General features: G+C 39.3%; 1 protein-coding gene across 3 annotated transcripts in view; it reads right to left on the bottom strand.

The window, feature by feature from the left end:
* Window positions 1–910: 910 nt before the first annotated feature.
* Window positions 911–17,024, bottom strand: part of LOC109058978 (zinc finger MIZ domain-containing protein 2-like) — a 50,812-nt gene continuing 34,698 nt past the window's right edge. For 2 of the 3 annotated variants that reach the window (XM_042733203.1, XM_042733204.1), the window contains exons 3-19: window positions 16,281–16,395; window positions 14,023–14,216; window positions 13,445–13,628; window positions 12,610–12,831; window positions 11,351–11,545; window positions 10,555–10,656; window positions 10,156–10,324; window positions 9,063–9,204; window positions 8,748–8,958; window positions 8,521–8,626; window positions 7,881–8,038; window positions 7,728–7,795; window positions 6,978–7,046; window positions 6,306–6,550; window positions 6,015–6,184; window positions 5,145–5,363; window positions 911–3,089 (exon numbers count right to left, since the gene is read on the bottom strand). In XM_042733203.1, the coding sequence (XP_042589137.1) occupies window positions 2,982–3,089; window positions 5,145–5,363; window positions 6,015–6,184; window positions 6,306–6,550; window positions 6,978–7,046; window positions 7,728–7,795; window positions 7,881–8,038; window positions 8,521–8,626; window positions 8,748–8,958; window positions 9,063–9,204; window positions 10,156–10,324; window positions 10,555–10,656; window positions 11,351–11,545; window positions 12,610–12,831; window positions 13,445–13,628; window positions 14,023–14,216; window positions 16,281–16,395 (2,677 nt within the window). In that variant the 3' untranslated portion in view covers window positions 911–2,981. The remainder of the gene's footprint in view (window positions 3,090–5,144; window positions 5,364–6,014; window positions 6,185–6,305; window positions 6,551–6,977; window positions 7,047–7,727; window positions 7,796–7,880; window positions 8,039–8,520; window positions 8,627–8,747; window positions 8,959–9,062; window positions 9,205–10,155; window positions 10,325–10,554; window positions 10,657–11,350; window positions 11,546–12,609; window positions 12,832–13,444; window positions 13,629–14,022; window positions 14,217–16,280; window positions 16,396–17,024) is intronic. The other variant, XM_042733205.1, reaches the window with a different exon arrangement.

The raw sequence follows: 17,024 nt of genomic DNA, 5'->3' as shown, positions 1-17,024 counted from the left end.
TGCAGTAATTTGCTTTATTTTTTCTTGTTAAAGTATGAAGGTAGTGACCTTTTTAAACCGTTTTAAAGAGAGTAAAAACAGGTTTCAGACGATAACTTTTAAAATACGAAAACAATCGCGGGACAAAGCTAGCCTTTTATGACGTTAAAAGAACCTGAGCAGAGCTCTTTAATTTAATTGTTACTAGTAAAAATATAATTACGACGAGTAACGCTGGAACGTTTTTATGCTGAAACGGCCTTCCATATGAGCGCATTCACTGGCATTTCTGCAGGACCGATCATCAGATGTAACGCCAGTCCTAATTTAATTATTGTTTGGGAAGAAGTTAAAATATGACAACGCTGAGATGCAAAATATTCCGTTCTGGTGAACAAGTTTCGATAGACCGCTAAACTCCGTATCTCACCCCTCCCTTTTTAAAATGGCATTTTGGCTTATGAAAAAATGGTGAAAATGGCGTCCGTATTAAAAATCTCTGCAATCGCTGAAAACTCCGCCACGTGCGCTCAGCTGTCAGTGACAGCAGCTCAGCTCACATTCTGTCAGCCACAAGTCTCAGACTGACATACAGCGTTCCATTTCAATCACAAGCGGCAACACTGTAGTGTCTGACAAACGGAAAAATGTTACATTGTTGCAGCTCGGCGCGGGAAACGAAGTCGTTTCCTCATCCGTCAGTTTCATGATTGTGGTGTTAAACATACATATTTCACGCTTTTAAAAACGTTTTTAATCAAAGTAACCATTCAATTTAATAAAACTGTGTCGTGCTGACACTAACATCCACCGGAATTCAGTCACTTTTTGCATGTCACACACCTTCCTGGCCACGCCCCTTTGTGTTCCCGCGTTTTGACCACAATGCAGCGCTGCTCTGCTCTCTCCAAATAAAGCCAATGAAACGCAATGGGGCTTAAGTCTTTACTTATAAAACATAATGGAAATATCTCACATCTTTAGAAAAACAAATCGATTTCAATTGTACATGTTTAATTCGATTGATAGAACTTAATGATCCACCAACACATGACAGTCAAACATCTTTTTGAACAGTTTGATCAACAAGTGATGCTGGTTTCTCAGTTTTTCATGATCATGGTCACAGATTTTGATGGTGAATTCATTTTTTTTTTCTCTTTCTAACAAATTCATAAACTCTGCTAGTTAACACAGAAGAGAGATGCATACAGGCCCATCAATTATCTTTATAATTATAATAACAATTATTATATAATCAAAGATAAAATTGTATGATACACAGATGACTTCAAACAAACGAAAAAAAGGAACAAAAGCACATCCAACGACTCCTGATGCTCCCTGTATTGTTAATATACAAACTGCACTTCGCTAACGGTGCCCAAAGAGCAATGATAAATAATAAAATCAGACAAGACAGGAATTGACAGAAGACTCATCTCCCCTCCACGCCGAGAAAGCGAGCGCTGAATGGAAAACGGGGGGAATGTCTGACATGAGCTCTTGTCATAGTGTTTAAAATGTCCTTTTTTTTTCCATATCATGGGGTTAAGAGAAAGTTCACATCTGCGACAATAATAATACTATATCTGTACATATTTCACATGAATCCCAATGTTTTCCTCCTCAAGTATGAGTGTGGCTATAAACATTAGTCCATTTCCTGTTGTGACGCTCCCACCCACCCACCCAGATTTGTACGAGCACAATCTCACTACGGGAAGGTGTTAGTCCAAAAAAAATGTCCTTGTGTGCATTTTTGTGTTTTATAACCTGTCTACAAGGTGCTACTGGGCTGCTTGTGCTCTGTCTGGTTTCAAAGCTTCACACATTTTGTTGACAAAGAAAACTGGATTTCTACCAAATAACAGCCCAAACTTGCATATTTAAGGGCTAGTGAAATGTGTCCGCAAGTGAGGGTGTGATTTGAGCCGACGACGATCAAGGATACTAGTCTTTTTTTTTTTTTTTATAATGCTAGAAATCCAGACCTCGTGGCCTTAAGCCCACAGGAGAGGAAGACCGTTTTTAAAAAGAACATTGAGGGGGAACAAAACTAACAAGAGACAGAGGAAAACAGAGAACAGGGTGTGGCATAAGTTTGTGCCAAAACACACAGATAGTGTGGCTTGAGGTGTATGTATTTGTGTGGGTGTCACAAAAGATGACTCTTTGCCTTTAATTTTCCTTCGTGTGTAGGCAAATACTGTAACTCTTGAAGGGCTTGGTGTGGTGTGCAAAATGTGATAGTGCACTTCTTTAATGCTACTGTTTAAGGTCTGACACATTGTGATTGCCTCTATTAGCACGTTCAAAAGAAAAAAAAAAGGCTACATTTGAGGTCGTCTTCAAGTAAAATTCACTTTAGATCAAGTCATTTGTGGTTTAAAACCATGTTACATCACATGGAGCTAGTTTGTGGTCTTCTTTGGGCAAAAAAAGAAATAAAACATAAGTCTACCTGTTTATTAAGAGAATTACGTTTATCCGTGTTTGTTTTCTTCAAGTTGCAACAGAGACACTTTGGCTTTCCCCGTGTGATTTCTGAAGTGTAGTACTTTAGATCAGCACTGAAGTGAATTCCTCATCTAATTTAGATTTAAAACAGGAGCTGCAATGAAAAAAACAAACAATGACCCACCCCACACAATGTCATTTACACCACACGAGTCTGATGTGAGATGAGGAGTCTTTCTACAAATGATTCGAGAGAAGAGCGGAAACTCTTTCAAACTGAAATTCACAAAATCTCGACAGAGTTCAGAGAAGCAGACAAACAGTAACATTGTCACAGGAGGAAAAGTCAAACAAAAAAAGATCTTCGTTGCCCCTTCCCACGAGTCACTGCATTCCAGTCTCAGGAGGAAACAGTACCAAGACGCAATCAGATATCTGTTAAGCTTCCCAAAGCTCCCCTCGATGAGCCAGGAGTGTGAGGGGTCAGGGAGGCTGTGTGTTGGACGGCGATGTGCGAGTGATGAATGAGCGGGACGGGGGGCTCAGTTGCTCTCGAACAGAGAGAGCAGGTCATCGTTACTGTTGTTGGGAAGGTCTGGAGGACCCAAGTAGGACAGCAACTCATCTGGGTTTGTCAGCTCTGGGAGAAGCTGGAAAACAAATAGGGAATTCCAGAGTTAAGAGCCGTTCTCTGGCAATACTAGTCTGTGAATCAATTCTTTATAATCATAATAATAAATACAACATAGCTGGAAAAAAAAGTTCTGTTTCTAACAGTGCTGGGAAGTCTGTGAATCAATTCTTTTGAAATGTTTGTTTAATGAATCAGCTTAAAAGTAATCACTAGGTCAGAATGAATTCTTTTGAACTGATTTTGGAGGGAAATCTCTGGAAATTCTTTAATTTGGGAGTTTAAGGGGATACTCCACCCAAAAATGAAAATGTTGTCATTTATGACTTACCCCCATGTCGTTCCAAACCCGTAAAAGCTTCGTTTGTGTTCGTCTTTGGAACACAATTTAAGATATTTTGGTCTCTGGAGTCTTGAGACTCTGGAGGCTTGTGACTGTCCCATAGACTGCCAAGTAAATAACAGTGTCAAGGTCCAGAAAAGGTATGAAAGTCGTCATCAGAATACTCCATCTGCCATCAGACGTGCAATCTGGATTATATGAAGCGACAGGAACACTTTTTGTAAGTAAAGAAAACAAAAATAAGACTTTATTCAACAATTATTCTGTATCATCCACGCCACAAGGATGTGCTGTTTCTACGTGTATTTAGCCTTGATTTGAAAGAAAACAGCGCATCCTTGTGTCACGGATGATACAGAAGAGCATACACAGCATATGGTGAAATGGAGAGACACAGAGGAGACTGTTGACAAAGGAATTGTTGAATAAAGTCGTTATTTTTGTTTTCTTCACTTACAAAAAGTGTTCCTGTCCCTTCATATAACCCAGATTGCACGTCTGATGGCAGATGGAGTATTCTGACGACGACTTTCCTACCTTTTATGGACCTTGACACTGTTATTTATTTGGCAGTCTATGGGACAGTCACAGGCCGCCTGGTTTTCATCTAAAATATCTTAAATTGTGTTCCGAAGATGAACTGAGGTTTTACGGGTTTGGAATGACATGAAGGTAAGTGATTTTCATTTTGGGGTGGAGTATCCCTTTAAGGACTAGTTCACCCAAAATGAAAATGCTGTTATCATTTACTCACCTTCACGTCGTTCCCAACCCATGGGACTTTGGTTAATCCTCTAATCACAAATTTAGAAATTTTAATGAAATCTGAGATGTTTCTGTCTCTCCAGGTAACCAAAACTCAGAATACCCAAAAAGGTCATAAAGGCATCACAAAAATAATCCAATATGATTTGAGCCATTTAAACCAAATCGTGTGAAGGTATCTCATCACTTCATATGATTAACAGACTGGCTTTAGTCTTTTATTTACAGCTAAGCAATGACTGACATGTACATACAGCCAAACACATAAAATAAAGAAGCAAAAACAAACATCCATCAATTAAGAAAAAAAACATTCAACACACAACATTCACAAACACAAACTTCAACAAAATCAAATTTCATTCGCTCTGAATGTGTGTTCATACGTGATAAAAAGCCTAAATGAAAACTTTTAACACATAAAGCGATTGTATCTCTTCACAAGACTAGTATTAAACATCTGGAATCACATGAATAAAATTTTATGACATCTTTTGGATCTTCTAAGTTTTAGTTATCTGGACTTTCAATGGAGGGATAAAAACCTGTCAGGTTTCATTAAAAATATCTTAATTCTTGTTTCAAAGTCATACAGGTTTGGACAGATATGAACTATGAGGTGAACTATGCCTTTTAAGAATAGAACACTGTAACCAATATTCCAAAATAGTATAAGTGTAAATGTGTCCCAAAGCAGATGTGGGGCTGGCCGTTACCCAAAAGTGTTTTGCCAGATCTTTCAGAGAAGGAGAACAAACTGCTTTAAACATGCATAACTGCAGGCATAGGACCTAAATTAAGCAAGAACGGGTGGGAGGAAGATCATTATGAGTTGGTAGTGGGTGTACATAGAGTAAATCCTGCAGGAACGGGTGGTTGTGCTAAGCAGACCTTAAATTTAAAATGTTGACACCATGGGCAAAAGTCATTGCTTTGATCTGGAATAGATGATTGATTCTGACTTACATCAAGGGCCGGCTCTGAAACGTCACCGGGTCCCCCAGGGCCCCCCAGCCCAAAGCTGTCTGTGTGCATCCGGGGATTCTGGGAGGAGTTGCGGGAGTGCATGGGTCCACCGGGGCCAACCATGTTGGAGTTACCATGGAGAGATTGATGCTGCTGCTGTTGCTGCTGCTGCTGTTGAAGGGGATTGTGGGAAGGGTCCATGCGACTAGTGTGGGGCATCTTTATTAAGGAGGGCAGGTGTAGAGAGAAAAAGATAAGTCAGTGATGCTGGAACACACTGCACAGTAATTTAAAGTGCAAACCCGTCATGTTCTTCCTTTTAGAGCGGGTGAGATGTGGTGCGAGAAGCAGCAGCTGCGAGTGACAGACAGGAACACTGCGCTGTGCTGTGGCACACTAAGACATTAGAGTAGCTCTTATACGCTGCAACATACGGGGACAACAGAAACCAAGGCGCCAGTAAAACACACTTGGGTATCCAGTGTGAGGGTCATTTTAGTACAATACATGCAGCAAACCAGCTGCATTAATTCAAGCCATATAGTCAAATACATATATGGAGTTAGACAATTATTTCATTCGGCTTTTTTTGCTAGCTAGCTGGATGGATGGATGGATGGAAAAAGATGGAGCAATAGATGCATAGATGATGGATGAATGAACTGGATGATGGATGAATGGATGGATAGATAGATAGATAGATAGATAGATAGATAGATGGACAGATAGATAGATAGATAGATAGATAGATAGATAGATAGATAGATAGATAGATAGATAGATAGATAGATAGATGGATAGATAGATAGATAGATAGATAGATAGATAGATAATCAATTTTGGTGAAATTGTAAGATTAGGAAAACCAACCTGTCCCGACATCGGGTGTCCCACTGGTTTTTCAGGGGTAAGGAGGCCACTCGGCAGGTCAGACTGGTAGGAGAGAGGGGGCGGCCCAGATGCAAACTCCCCCAGGGTCGGTGTGCCTGGGGCATTGGGGAAATCTGAGAAGCCTGGTTGGTTGGAATATCCTGAGCCACCTGAAATACATGCATCAATAAATCACCTGGAGGTCAAAAAACATTTACTGAAACATTTTTATGTTCATATAAATGCTTTTGTGGTCACTAAGGGCCCTTTACAGTTGGATATGACATCTACCATGGCTGGGATAATCAGGCGTGCTGCTGCTGCCACCTTGTGGCATAGACTGGTAGGGTGAGGAGGCTGGGCCTAAAGCTGCAATCATCTCCATGACGCTGGGCAAGATCATATGACTAGGGCTCAAGGTGCGACAGCGTTTCAGGGCAGGGCCGTCTGGGTCCTCTTTAATATGCAGGTCTGGTTTCACCGGGACCGGCTTCCAGCTGCACACCGGATCAATGGTGATCTCCTCATAGTCCGAACTAAACACAAAGAGAAAGTAGTTTAAGAACTAGCTGCACTTTATAGTCGCCAAGAACCTTAAAACTTACGTACAGAAACTGAACACGTTTTATGGACCCAAACCTGACAATTCTGTAGCCATAACCCAAACTAAATTTGGTAAATCTGGCAATCGGTTCTGTCTTGGAAATGCTTATAAAAACAGCATGGGAACTTATAAACAACAATTTATGCACTCTGACTCTGGGAAATTGGGTAGATGCCAGCCAGTCATACTGAATATGTCTATTTCACTCAGCACTTGCCATTTTTGTGTGCGATATGCGTCACACAATCAGGGAACAGACCATGGACATGCAGTTTACAGCTAAAATAGTATAATTTAGGATCTCTGCATTAACTCTGCAATCAGAGTTTAGATGCTGCAGAGGTTATATAAAAGCTTACTTCTGGATGTAGATCAGAATGCCCAACATGTACTGGTCCACTTCTAGCCCCTCCAGAAGGGCTGTTTTACTGCAAAGAACAGATAAGTTTGAAAAACTGTACAAATATGTCATATATATACCATACAATACACATTTTCAGAAATGCACTTGATGCACAATTCACAATATGATATTATTTAGGCAAATAAGATAAGTCAATAATCTAATTTTTTTTGGCCAAATGACATTAAACAAAACAAATCTTATAAAAGTAAATATGTATTATTTTAACATTAATATTAATACTAATTCCTTATTTTTTTACTAATGTTAAAACAAGCAATAATATTTTAACTATTAATATTAATATTTTATCTTATAAATAAAAATTATATATTAAAATATTATATTATTGTTAACAATAATAATAAATGTTAAATGATATACTATTTTGCCTATATAAATTACAAATAAAACATTAAAAACTAAAATCACATATTAGAATTTTTAAAAGTGAATTTAGGCATCATAACATTTTAATATATAGTACAAGAAATGCATATTCATTCGGAGATTTGTTAGATTTGACTACATTTAGCACTGTTATTAAAGTATTAGCGTTTTTAGTAAGTTTAAGAGAATTTTGCCTAAATAATATTGGCAGATTACTACTACAATATGGATATATTGTGTATTCCTAATCATTGTCTTAGTTTTAAAACAACAAAAATGCCATGGAGATGAATGGCAAAATGAGAAAGGTTCTTACTTGCACACAGGACAACGCCAAGTTCCTCTCTCACAGTTGAGCTGCAGGTATGATTCCAGGTCGAAGCACTGTGCACCAACAAAGATGTTTTTACCACAGAAATTTACTTTACAAAGTCATGTGATTCAAACGTAAGCTAGCGGGCCTCCTCACCTGTATGTGTCTGCAGTCGTGGCCCCTGGCAGGAAGCTGGATGCGTCGGAAGGTGATCGGACACTTGAGTGACACCTTGATGGCCGTCTGTTCCACACCATCCTCGCCGTTAAGGCCAGGAGTTCCTGGGATGGTACCGCTACTGAAGTTCCTCTTAACTACGGGAGAATAGAGACGGATGAGTTGACATTTTTCTGCTTTTATTTGATAAAAACTACAGTAATATTGAGAAGTATTATTACAAGTTAAAATAACTGCTATCTATTTGAATATATTAAAAAATGCAATTTCTGTGATGCAAAGCTGAATTTTCAGAATCATTAGTCCAGTCTTCAGTGTGGCATGATCCTTCACAAATCATTCTAATATGCTGGTTTGCTGCTCAAGAAGCATTTCTCATTATTATCAATGTTGAAAAAGTTGTGCTGCTTAATATTTTTGCAGAAACTGCATATTTTTTCCCCCAAGATTCTTTGATGATCACAAAGTCCAAAAGGACAGCATTTTTTTTTAGAAATAGAAATCTTTTGCAACATTATAAATATCTTTACTGTCACTTTCGATCAATTTAATGCATCCTTGGTAAATAAAAGTATTAACTTCTTTAAAAAAAAAAGTGTGTATAAAAGTGTTGACTTACTCTTAGTTACACAATGCTCCGCTGGCAGGAGCCTCTTCTTCATCAGACCCTGAAGCACGGAGCGCACAGACGGCCTGTGAACCAGCTGCAGCACGAACAGATGAGACTGCGAGAAAAAAGAAACAGGAAATGAATTCTGACCCACATAAAACTCTTATTAGTCAGGCTGTTTGTAATTAAGCAGCCATTTTCTGAAGGAAATGTGCGATGCGAGTCTCTGTACTTACACAGCAGCAGGCCGTGACAGTTATCTGGATGGTGTTGCGTCCCGGCTGGCACACTTGCTTCAGGTAAAGGGGTTTGTGGGAGGTCTTGTTGTCCCCGCGCTCGATGGTGAGAGGCGTGGCGTTGACGCTCACCTGCACCGATGCCGGCCAGTTAGTGTTCATCTGCCGGTCTTCATGGTGATAGCACTTAAACTGCAGCTCCAGGTCAGGCCTGTTTAACACATGATAGATCAGATTAAATGTTAAATATGACAACAATCACATTCACAAACACAAAGACTCCTTGAGACGCTACAAGGTATGAAATGGTCTGACCTCAACATAAGGGTCTTATACACGGAGTCTCGCAGCTGGAAGACGTGGTTGCTGACAGCCAGGTTGTGCTCCAATCTAAAGGGCTCCAACACCACCCCGTCCCGTACAGGGAAGGTCAGGCGCAGGTCATCACTGGGGTTTCCTACAGATAGAAGAGTTTCAGCCACTGAGGTGCCACATGGCTTTCATTCATATCTCACATGGCAAGAAACAAAGGCATATTATAAATATCGAAGACGCATCAAGTTTTTTTTTCCAACTGGCATACTGGACTTTTTGTTGACACTTATCTGTGTGTTTCAGTTTAGCTTGTTTTAAAGCAAACAATGTTAAACAAACTATCATGCCCTTTACCCGATGCAGTCTTGCTATTATCTAGAACTAAAACTAATCAAATCGAACTGAAAGCTGAAATATAATAAAATATAAATATTAGATGAAAAACAGTTTGACACCAAGTTAACATTTCTAATTTTTTAAGTTGAAGTACTAAAATGACTAAAAATAAAACTGAAATAAAAAGAAATTAAAGCTAAATAGAAAAATAACTAATAAAATGACAAAAGTACTTATCAAGACTACAACTAAAATAATGTAACACTAGCTTTATGTGGAATAAAACAGCTTTATATGAAGTTTTCATTTTATATGATTGAGCATTATCTTTTTTTTTTTAAACAATTATGGTATTGTGACAATTTGAGTAAAACAAAGAAAAAAATAAAAGACACGCAACTTTGAATCCTTCATGAATCTACTTGATTAAAATCGTTAAGCAAATTACTATATTTTGATAAAATATTCTGAAGACTAATGTGTTCAGTTACTTTCTCTGGAACAACATATGCACATAAACCGTTCACAATAAAGCCAGTAAAAATGGTTCATTCTGATTTCATGCCAACTTAAAATATCTACTGGAAGTTGTTAATTTTTTCAGGTGTTGAAGAGGGGGAAAAAAAACTTATGTTTTTCATGTGATAAGCATTTCATGTGACAGCAAAATATTTTTATTTCCATTTTCATCACAGAGAATTATAAACATTCCAGAGATGGGGGGTGGGGGGGGTTTGGCTGCAGTTCTGAGTGTTACCTGTAGGGGGCTGCAAAGAGTTAATGTTGGGCTTGACGTCATGGAGGAAGGGCGACTTGACGTCTTGGCCTGGGGACAAATACGGGGTCATCGAACTGCCGGGGGTCATGGGAGGAGTGGGGTTTCCTGGGAGAGGAGAGCTGGGGTATCCTGGCATCGCACGTCCGGGCTGTGAAAGACGAGACGTGTGCGCAGGGATTACAATCTGCAGCCAGATTATCTTTACAGTCAGATTTTCATAACTGATACTATGCAAAAACACATTCAGCTGAGTGGAGTTTGGACCCCAGCTGCCAAAGTCCGATCGAGGCACTCACACGAAATGGTGAAATATTAACAGGCAGCTCCTACTGACTCACGTTTCACCAAACACACATGCATGCGAGAGAGAACACCAACCCCGTTGACGGCGGCTTGGCTGTAGGTGTTGTACCCGCCTCCCGAAACTCCTGAGGACAGAGTGCCGTGGCTGTTGCCCTGTCCGTTAAACTGGTCCGCCTGCTAAACAAACACAAAGCTTTCAACATCAGTCTTAAAACAGAGCAAGTCAACCCTGGTTAAGCATAATTACAGGGAGCTTGATGCAGTGCATTCTGGGATTGCTTCCTCCACAGAAATACATGGTTTAGAACTTTGCCGAAAGAAGGTATATCACATCTTACATTTACACTATATAGGCAGCTCACTAGGTTTTGGAATGGAGCTTAAACATGCACTTGTTAAGTGCCCACTACAGTGATATGACAAAAGTGATAATCTAACACTGTAATTCCAAACCTGGCATGGACCTTAAGCCACCCAGGTTGGTGTGCCTTTCACTGGTACTTCCAAAAAATCTTTTAATGGCTAGTTGCCTCTTTAAAGTTCAATGCCGTATTTGTTAGCATCAAATGCCGGTGTGTTTATCACTAATACGGACACATAAGGAACCTGTTCTTTGGGAAAAATGATACCGCTTGCAGTGTTGCATTTTGCAAGTGAAAGCTTTCATATAATTTTCAAACTGAAAAATATGGCTATAAATAAAATATGATAAGTTTTAGAAAGTACCTAAATTTGGTTACTAGGGTGGCTCGAGTCTTAACAAGCAGCTTGATTTGAGGTGTCACACGTCCGTAGCATGCCTAAGTTTAATACTCAGGGTTTTCCAAATCCTAACTGTAAGTATGAGCAATAATAGCGATGATCTTTGTACCTTGTAGTACTGGTTGGGGTTTCCTGGTCCTGCAGGATACTGGCCCATATTGGGTTGCTGGAGGGGCATTCGGTGGGTTGGGTAAGATGGGGAAGGAGCGGACCGCTGTGGTCCAGGGCCATGGTACTGCATGGGCTGGCCTGGGTACGGGCCCCCACCTCCCATCCCGGGGCCATACTGCTGACCTGGAAATCCCTGCAAAAAAATAAATAAGAGCAGTCATTCCAGAACAGAACCAAATTGTCAGTACTATTCTAATTTTTTGGGTCTAAATTAGATATACATTAAAGACAGTTGTTTTGAGGAGTCATTACCTAGTTTCTAATCATAACAAAAATCCATTGAATTTTTTTTTTAGCTTTGTTCCATTATCTTACTGTACTGAACTAGTTATGTGATCTCAACATGTCATCCACCATAATGAGGAACTACACTAACGCAGTGTTATTCTTAACCAAAACAAGAACTATTAGAAGTAATTTTTGTTAAATAAAATTAAGATACAAGATGTAAAACATAAAAAAATTAAACACCCTCAAAATTTTTAAATGCTTTGGCAACTAACTGAAATAAAATGTGTTTCAGTACTAAAACTGAAAATAATAATAATAGTAATAAAAAAAACTGACAAAGCACATAACAAATTTACTGAAATCTAAACTAAAATTAAATGCTAACCAAAAATATAAAAATAAGAGTCAATCCAAAATACTAATAAATACTATAACAGTATTTTATTCCAAAATCTAGAGAGCTACTATGTGATCTACAGCCTACACAGGCAGCATCCTAACTGAAAGAAGTCCTAAAACGTCATAAGTAACTGATTTAGAACAAACTACAAATGAAGTAACTCACAAACCCTTGCCAAAACCCTTGAAAGTCCTGACACACAATTAGTTTTGGTAGAATACAGCTTCAGTTATGATCCAATTAGTTACAAACATCTGTGTTCCGGTTCCTGTGATGTTATTTTCTTCATGAGCACAGTTTATTTTATAATAGTACATTATACGATAAAAGTTATGAGGTATATATTAACCAAAACTTTATATTATGGAATAAATTATAAACAACATCTTGGATGACTTTCCCGGAGCTCATAATGCATTATGACATTATTTGTAAAGGATACATGCGCATCTTAGAATCTCATAGCTTTCGTGTCAGGAACAAGTCTGATGTCATATAAAACTCAGTAGGTTTTGGAACAGAGCTACTGTGACAGATCAAGTCGGTGAACATGAGTCTCCACTCACATCAGAGTTGTAGGGGCGTTTCAGGCCCTGCTGGTGGCGCGGAGGACCCTGCTGGCCTCCAGGGTAGACGGGATGCTGCTGCAACCTCTGGCCCTGCTGTGGGTACATGGGTCCCATGGAAGGAGGTCTGGAGCCGACCATTCCAGAGGGGGCCATGCCGGGTGGGCCCCGGGGTCCGGAGTGCGACAGGAACTGGGTGTTGTAAGAGGAAGCACCACCCATCTGCAGAGCAAAACAACACAGATCCACACCCATCAGAACCAGTGCTTGTTAACAATGGCTGGAGACGTGCCTGCCGCCATGACTTATGGCCGTCAGGCCCTGGGCATAAAACGGAAACGGCAACTAGGTCACCACAGTAAACAATCAAAGTCCTGTGTGGCCGTGATGTCTGCCGTCTAAACCCAGGCAGACAGGCGGCATGTGAAATCTGCTGGAAAAATACTTTTTTTTTTTTCAATAATTAAAACCATGTTTTTGGAATCAAAGCTTGTTCATATGTATTCGCCCAGCAGGGGGCGAATTGAGCACAATGAAACCAGAGGTTACTGTGTGTCACACAAGATAGTAATTGCTTGAAGTGCAAGGCATTTTCTACAAACAAAAAAAATATAACCAAAAAATTTTTGACGCAGAGTTTGCGCCAATCAGATTAACGGCCTGGAAAAACATAGATATTAAATATTACATATAAATATTAAATAAGGAGACACGATTCATCACTAAACCATTTAAGCATGGCAAGATCTATTCCTGTGACCTTCCCTTCAGTGGCGTTCACTGCAACAAAGGTCAGCTGCACTTATAGTGAACACAAACAAGTCAAGTCCCTTACAGGCCCGTAGTTCAGCTCCTGGTTTTGCTTCTCCTGTATCGCAGCGACAGTTGCTGTGGCGGTGGCTGTGGCGGTGGCAGCGGCTGCGGCCACGGCAGCTGCGGCAGCCGCTTGGGTGAAGTCGGTGGGCGGACGGACTCCATGGGGCGGCATCCCAAGGGAACCCCCTCCATTATTTGGGTAACTAAAGAGGACAGACAGAAGATTATGACGGAAGGTTATGAACTGCATTGCATTCGTGTCATAAAATAAATGTAACAATGCTACTGAATAATGTGACCCGGCATATTAGTAGAACATGGCATAAGTGGAGCTGATTATTCACGTTGTCGTGGCAGCAAGGTGTTGGTCTGGCGAGCCAAGGGAGACGCTGACTGCTCCGAGTCAGTGATTCACAAGATTTATTGAGATGCAAATTGATCTTAAGGGACACCAGCATGCGTGTGTGTTTCTGTGAGTCAGCGCAGGGGTGGGACGTTACAGCGCACACATCCCCCACTACCTGCTGCCTGACGTCACACAACTCCCACGAGGAGAATACAGCCACACGGACACTGGACAATTTCTGCTTTCCTCACCTGCCCCCATATCCAGGCCCAGCCGGGTATCCCCCGCTGGGCCGCCCGTACATGCCCTGCTGCATGTAGCCCTTGTTGGGCTCGGGGTAGCCCTGCTGGCTCATGAACTGAGGGGAGTTCATGCCCGGGCTGTTGCCAGGCATCATGTGACCACCAGCTGAGTTTCCGCCTGGACCCATGGGAGCACCAAAAACCTGCCAAAGAGTTTTTTGATTAGTCATGAATGTAACTAAACAGTTTTGTTAGCAATTATTTGCTGACATGGGACAGGATCGGATTTTTTTACATATACATATTCACAAATGTTTACAAATACAGGTATTCACAAATGTATACATATACATATTCACAAATATATATATATATATATATATATATATTTGTGTAACATAACTACATATATAAACACATACATACTAGTGCTGTCAAACGATTTAATCGCATCCATAATAAATGGATGCGATTTTTGTTTGCATAATATGTGTTCTGTGTATATTTATTATGTACACATAAATACACACACATACAGTATATATTTTTAAAATCTTTACATGTCTATATTTACATTCATATAATTTTTATTACAAATAAATTTAATATACAAACATAACCTATTTTTCTGAAATATACATGCATGTGTGTGTATTTATATACATAATAAATATACTCAGCACACATACATATACAGTATTATGTAAACAATAACTTATTTTGGGTGCAATTAATCATTTGACAGCACTAATACAAACATACATAAATACACATACACACACACATATATTATACATATATATTTGCGAAATAATTAATTACATAAATATAGTAATGAAAAAATATAATTTACAAATAAATGTAATATATATATATATATATTTCGGTTCGGTTTGTATCACAGTTTTAGAGTCATGGTTTTCTGTATGGTTCGGTATATGCTGTGTTTATGGAAAAACTATACTTTCAAATAAGAAAATAAGAATATTCTATCTAACTACAAGCAACAGCACAAATAAATACAAAAGCGTAAAGATACAAATAAAATAAACAGTGATTTTCAGTTTTATTTTTTGGTAGGTCTAGCATTAGTTTTTAGGTACAGAAATTGAATAAAGTAATCAAATGTAATACACCATTGCATATTTGACTGTATAAATTAAAGATTAATCTTTATCCAAGTCACAAAAGCTATCCAATCAAGAGCAGTGAGTGATTTCTTTGTTGCTGTTCGAATAATATTAAGACTGTCACTTTAAGAGAATGCACTGATACAGTGCACTGATACAGTACGTTCAGCCGGCTATGTCTGCTATAGGATACTTACCAAGACGGACATTTTGACATAATTGTTGTCCATTCAAACACAATACTTCAGCGAGAGCTTAATATTTGCTTGTGTTCTGAGACGCGGGCAATACTTCAGAGAGAGCTTAATATTTGCACGTTCCGAGACGCGGGTTTGTGTGCTTCGGATGAGCGCATGCACAAATCTTCTCACCTCTGGCAAACTGGTAAAGTTTAAACTGGCATGAGTTTAGTTGTTGTAATGTAGTGGGAGGCCAGAATGCGCATCCATCAACAGAAACATACATTAGCCAAACCCTGTTTTTTTACGTGTTATTAATAAGAAATCATATTACAGATGCGTTGTCAGATTTAAGTTAAACCGCGGTCCTAGCGCATGCCGAACCGTGTGTGGAGAACCTAACGGCTCGATTTTTTTCCGCAAACCATCCCACCCCTAATACTGGTTATTTATTAGTTGTACTAATTTGTCAAAAATTACTTATTAATAAAAAAAATAACAATTAATATTAATATTAATACATAAACATTTGAAATAAAGCCAGTGTGTTCAATACACTAGCATACTAGTTATTGCTGGAGTTTGGAAATTAAGAAATTTCACTAGTATCAGTTTTGAGTCAGATGTGACCAAAAGAAACAATGTTTTGATTAATAAAAAAATGATTTAATTTAATTATAATCAATAAATAATTAATGTACTGATAAGACATTTTTACAATTAAGTTTATATTTTTTAAGTAATTGATATTTATTAATTACTATATAAAGTATTTCTCAGTTAAAGAAGAACTGCTCTGAATGATTCTAAATGATCTGTTAACTGGATCTGCTGATTCACTGACAACAAGAATGTTTTGGTTAGAAACCAGACATGAGCAGGACATCCCTGGAACATGCAGTGCTTTCTTTGAGGTAAACAAGCTGGTGACATCATCGCGGCGGATGGCCCTTCTTACCTGGCTGTGTGAAGGATTGGTTACCCCCCACACTGTGGTTACCACAGAGAGGGAGCCGGCAGGCTGATTGGGGCCTTGCTGCCAGGGGACAGGATCATATGGGTAAGAGGCGTCACTGCGGGGCGAGAGAAACACATAGACACTGGGCTTATTAATGCATCTGAGTGCTTCCTGTATAAAACACCCTTAATTCACTTCTCACTGATCCACCTCGCATTATCCACATTATATTCCATCTACGTCTTTTGTGCTGGTATGATATCAGCATATGGTGTGAAGTGTGGGTGTGAGAGAGAAAGACAATCTTTCTGCGACTTCAGACATGCCACAGCCACATGCTCTGGAGGTACTCGGCACAATGTTTCCATGGCGACTCCACAGTCACTTAGAGACAGGAAAGAGTAACGATGCCAAGGGAGAGGGGGGGTGAGAAAGTAAGCGTGTGTGTGTGTGTATCTAATGTTTTCTGTGTAACTGGATCAAACCAGATCGCTCTCAATAATCGCTCGCCATCTTTCCTTAATTAACCAAACTACATCACACGCTGATTAGAACAGGGAAACATGGACCTTAGTTAGAGTCTATGCCATATTTAATTTGACTTGAATGACAAGGTTGTGAGGGATGAATGTTGTGAATCAGATTTACTGTTATGTACATCGTTCCACTGGAAAGAAAGCATGTAAGTATTAGAACTGAATTAAAGCTATGAATCCCATTGAATGGGCTACTAAGGTACCTCTA

The sequence above is a fragment of the Cyprinus carpio genome, chromosome B10 (assembly GCF_018340385.1).
Source record: "Cyprinus carpio isolate SPL01 chromosome B10, ASM1834038v1, whole genome shotgun sequence".
Taxonomy (NCBI): Eukaryota; Metazoa; Chordata; class Actinopteri; order Cypriniformes; family Cyprinidae; genus Cyprinus; species Cyprinus carpio.
This window is presented reverse-complemented; position numbering and strand designations above follow the sequence as displayed.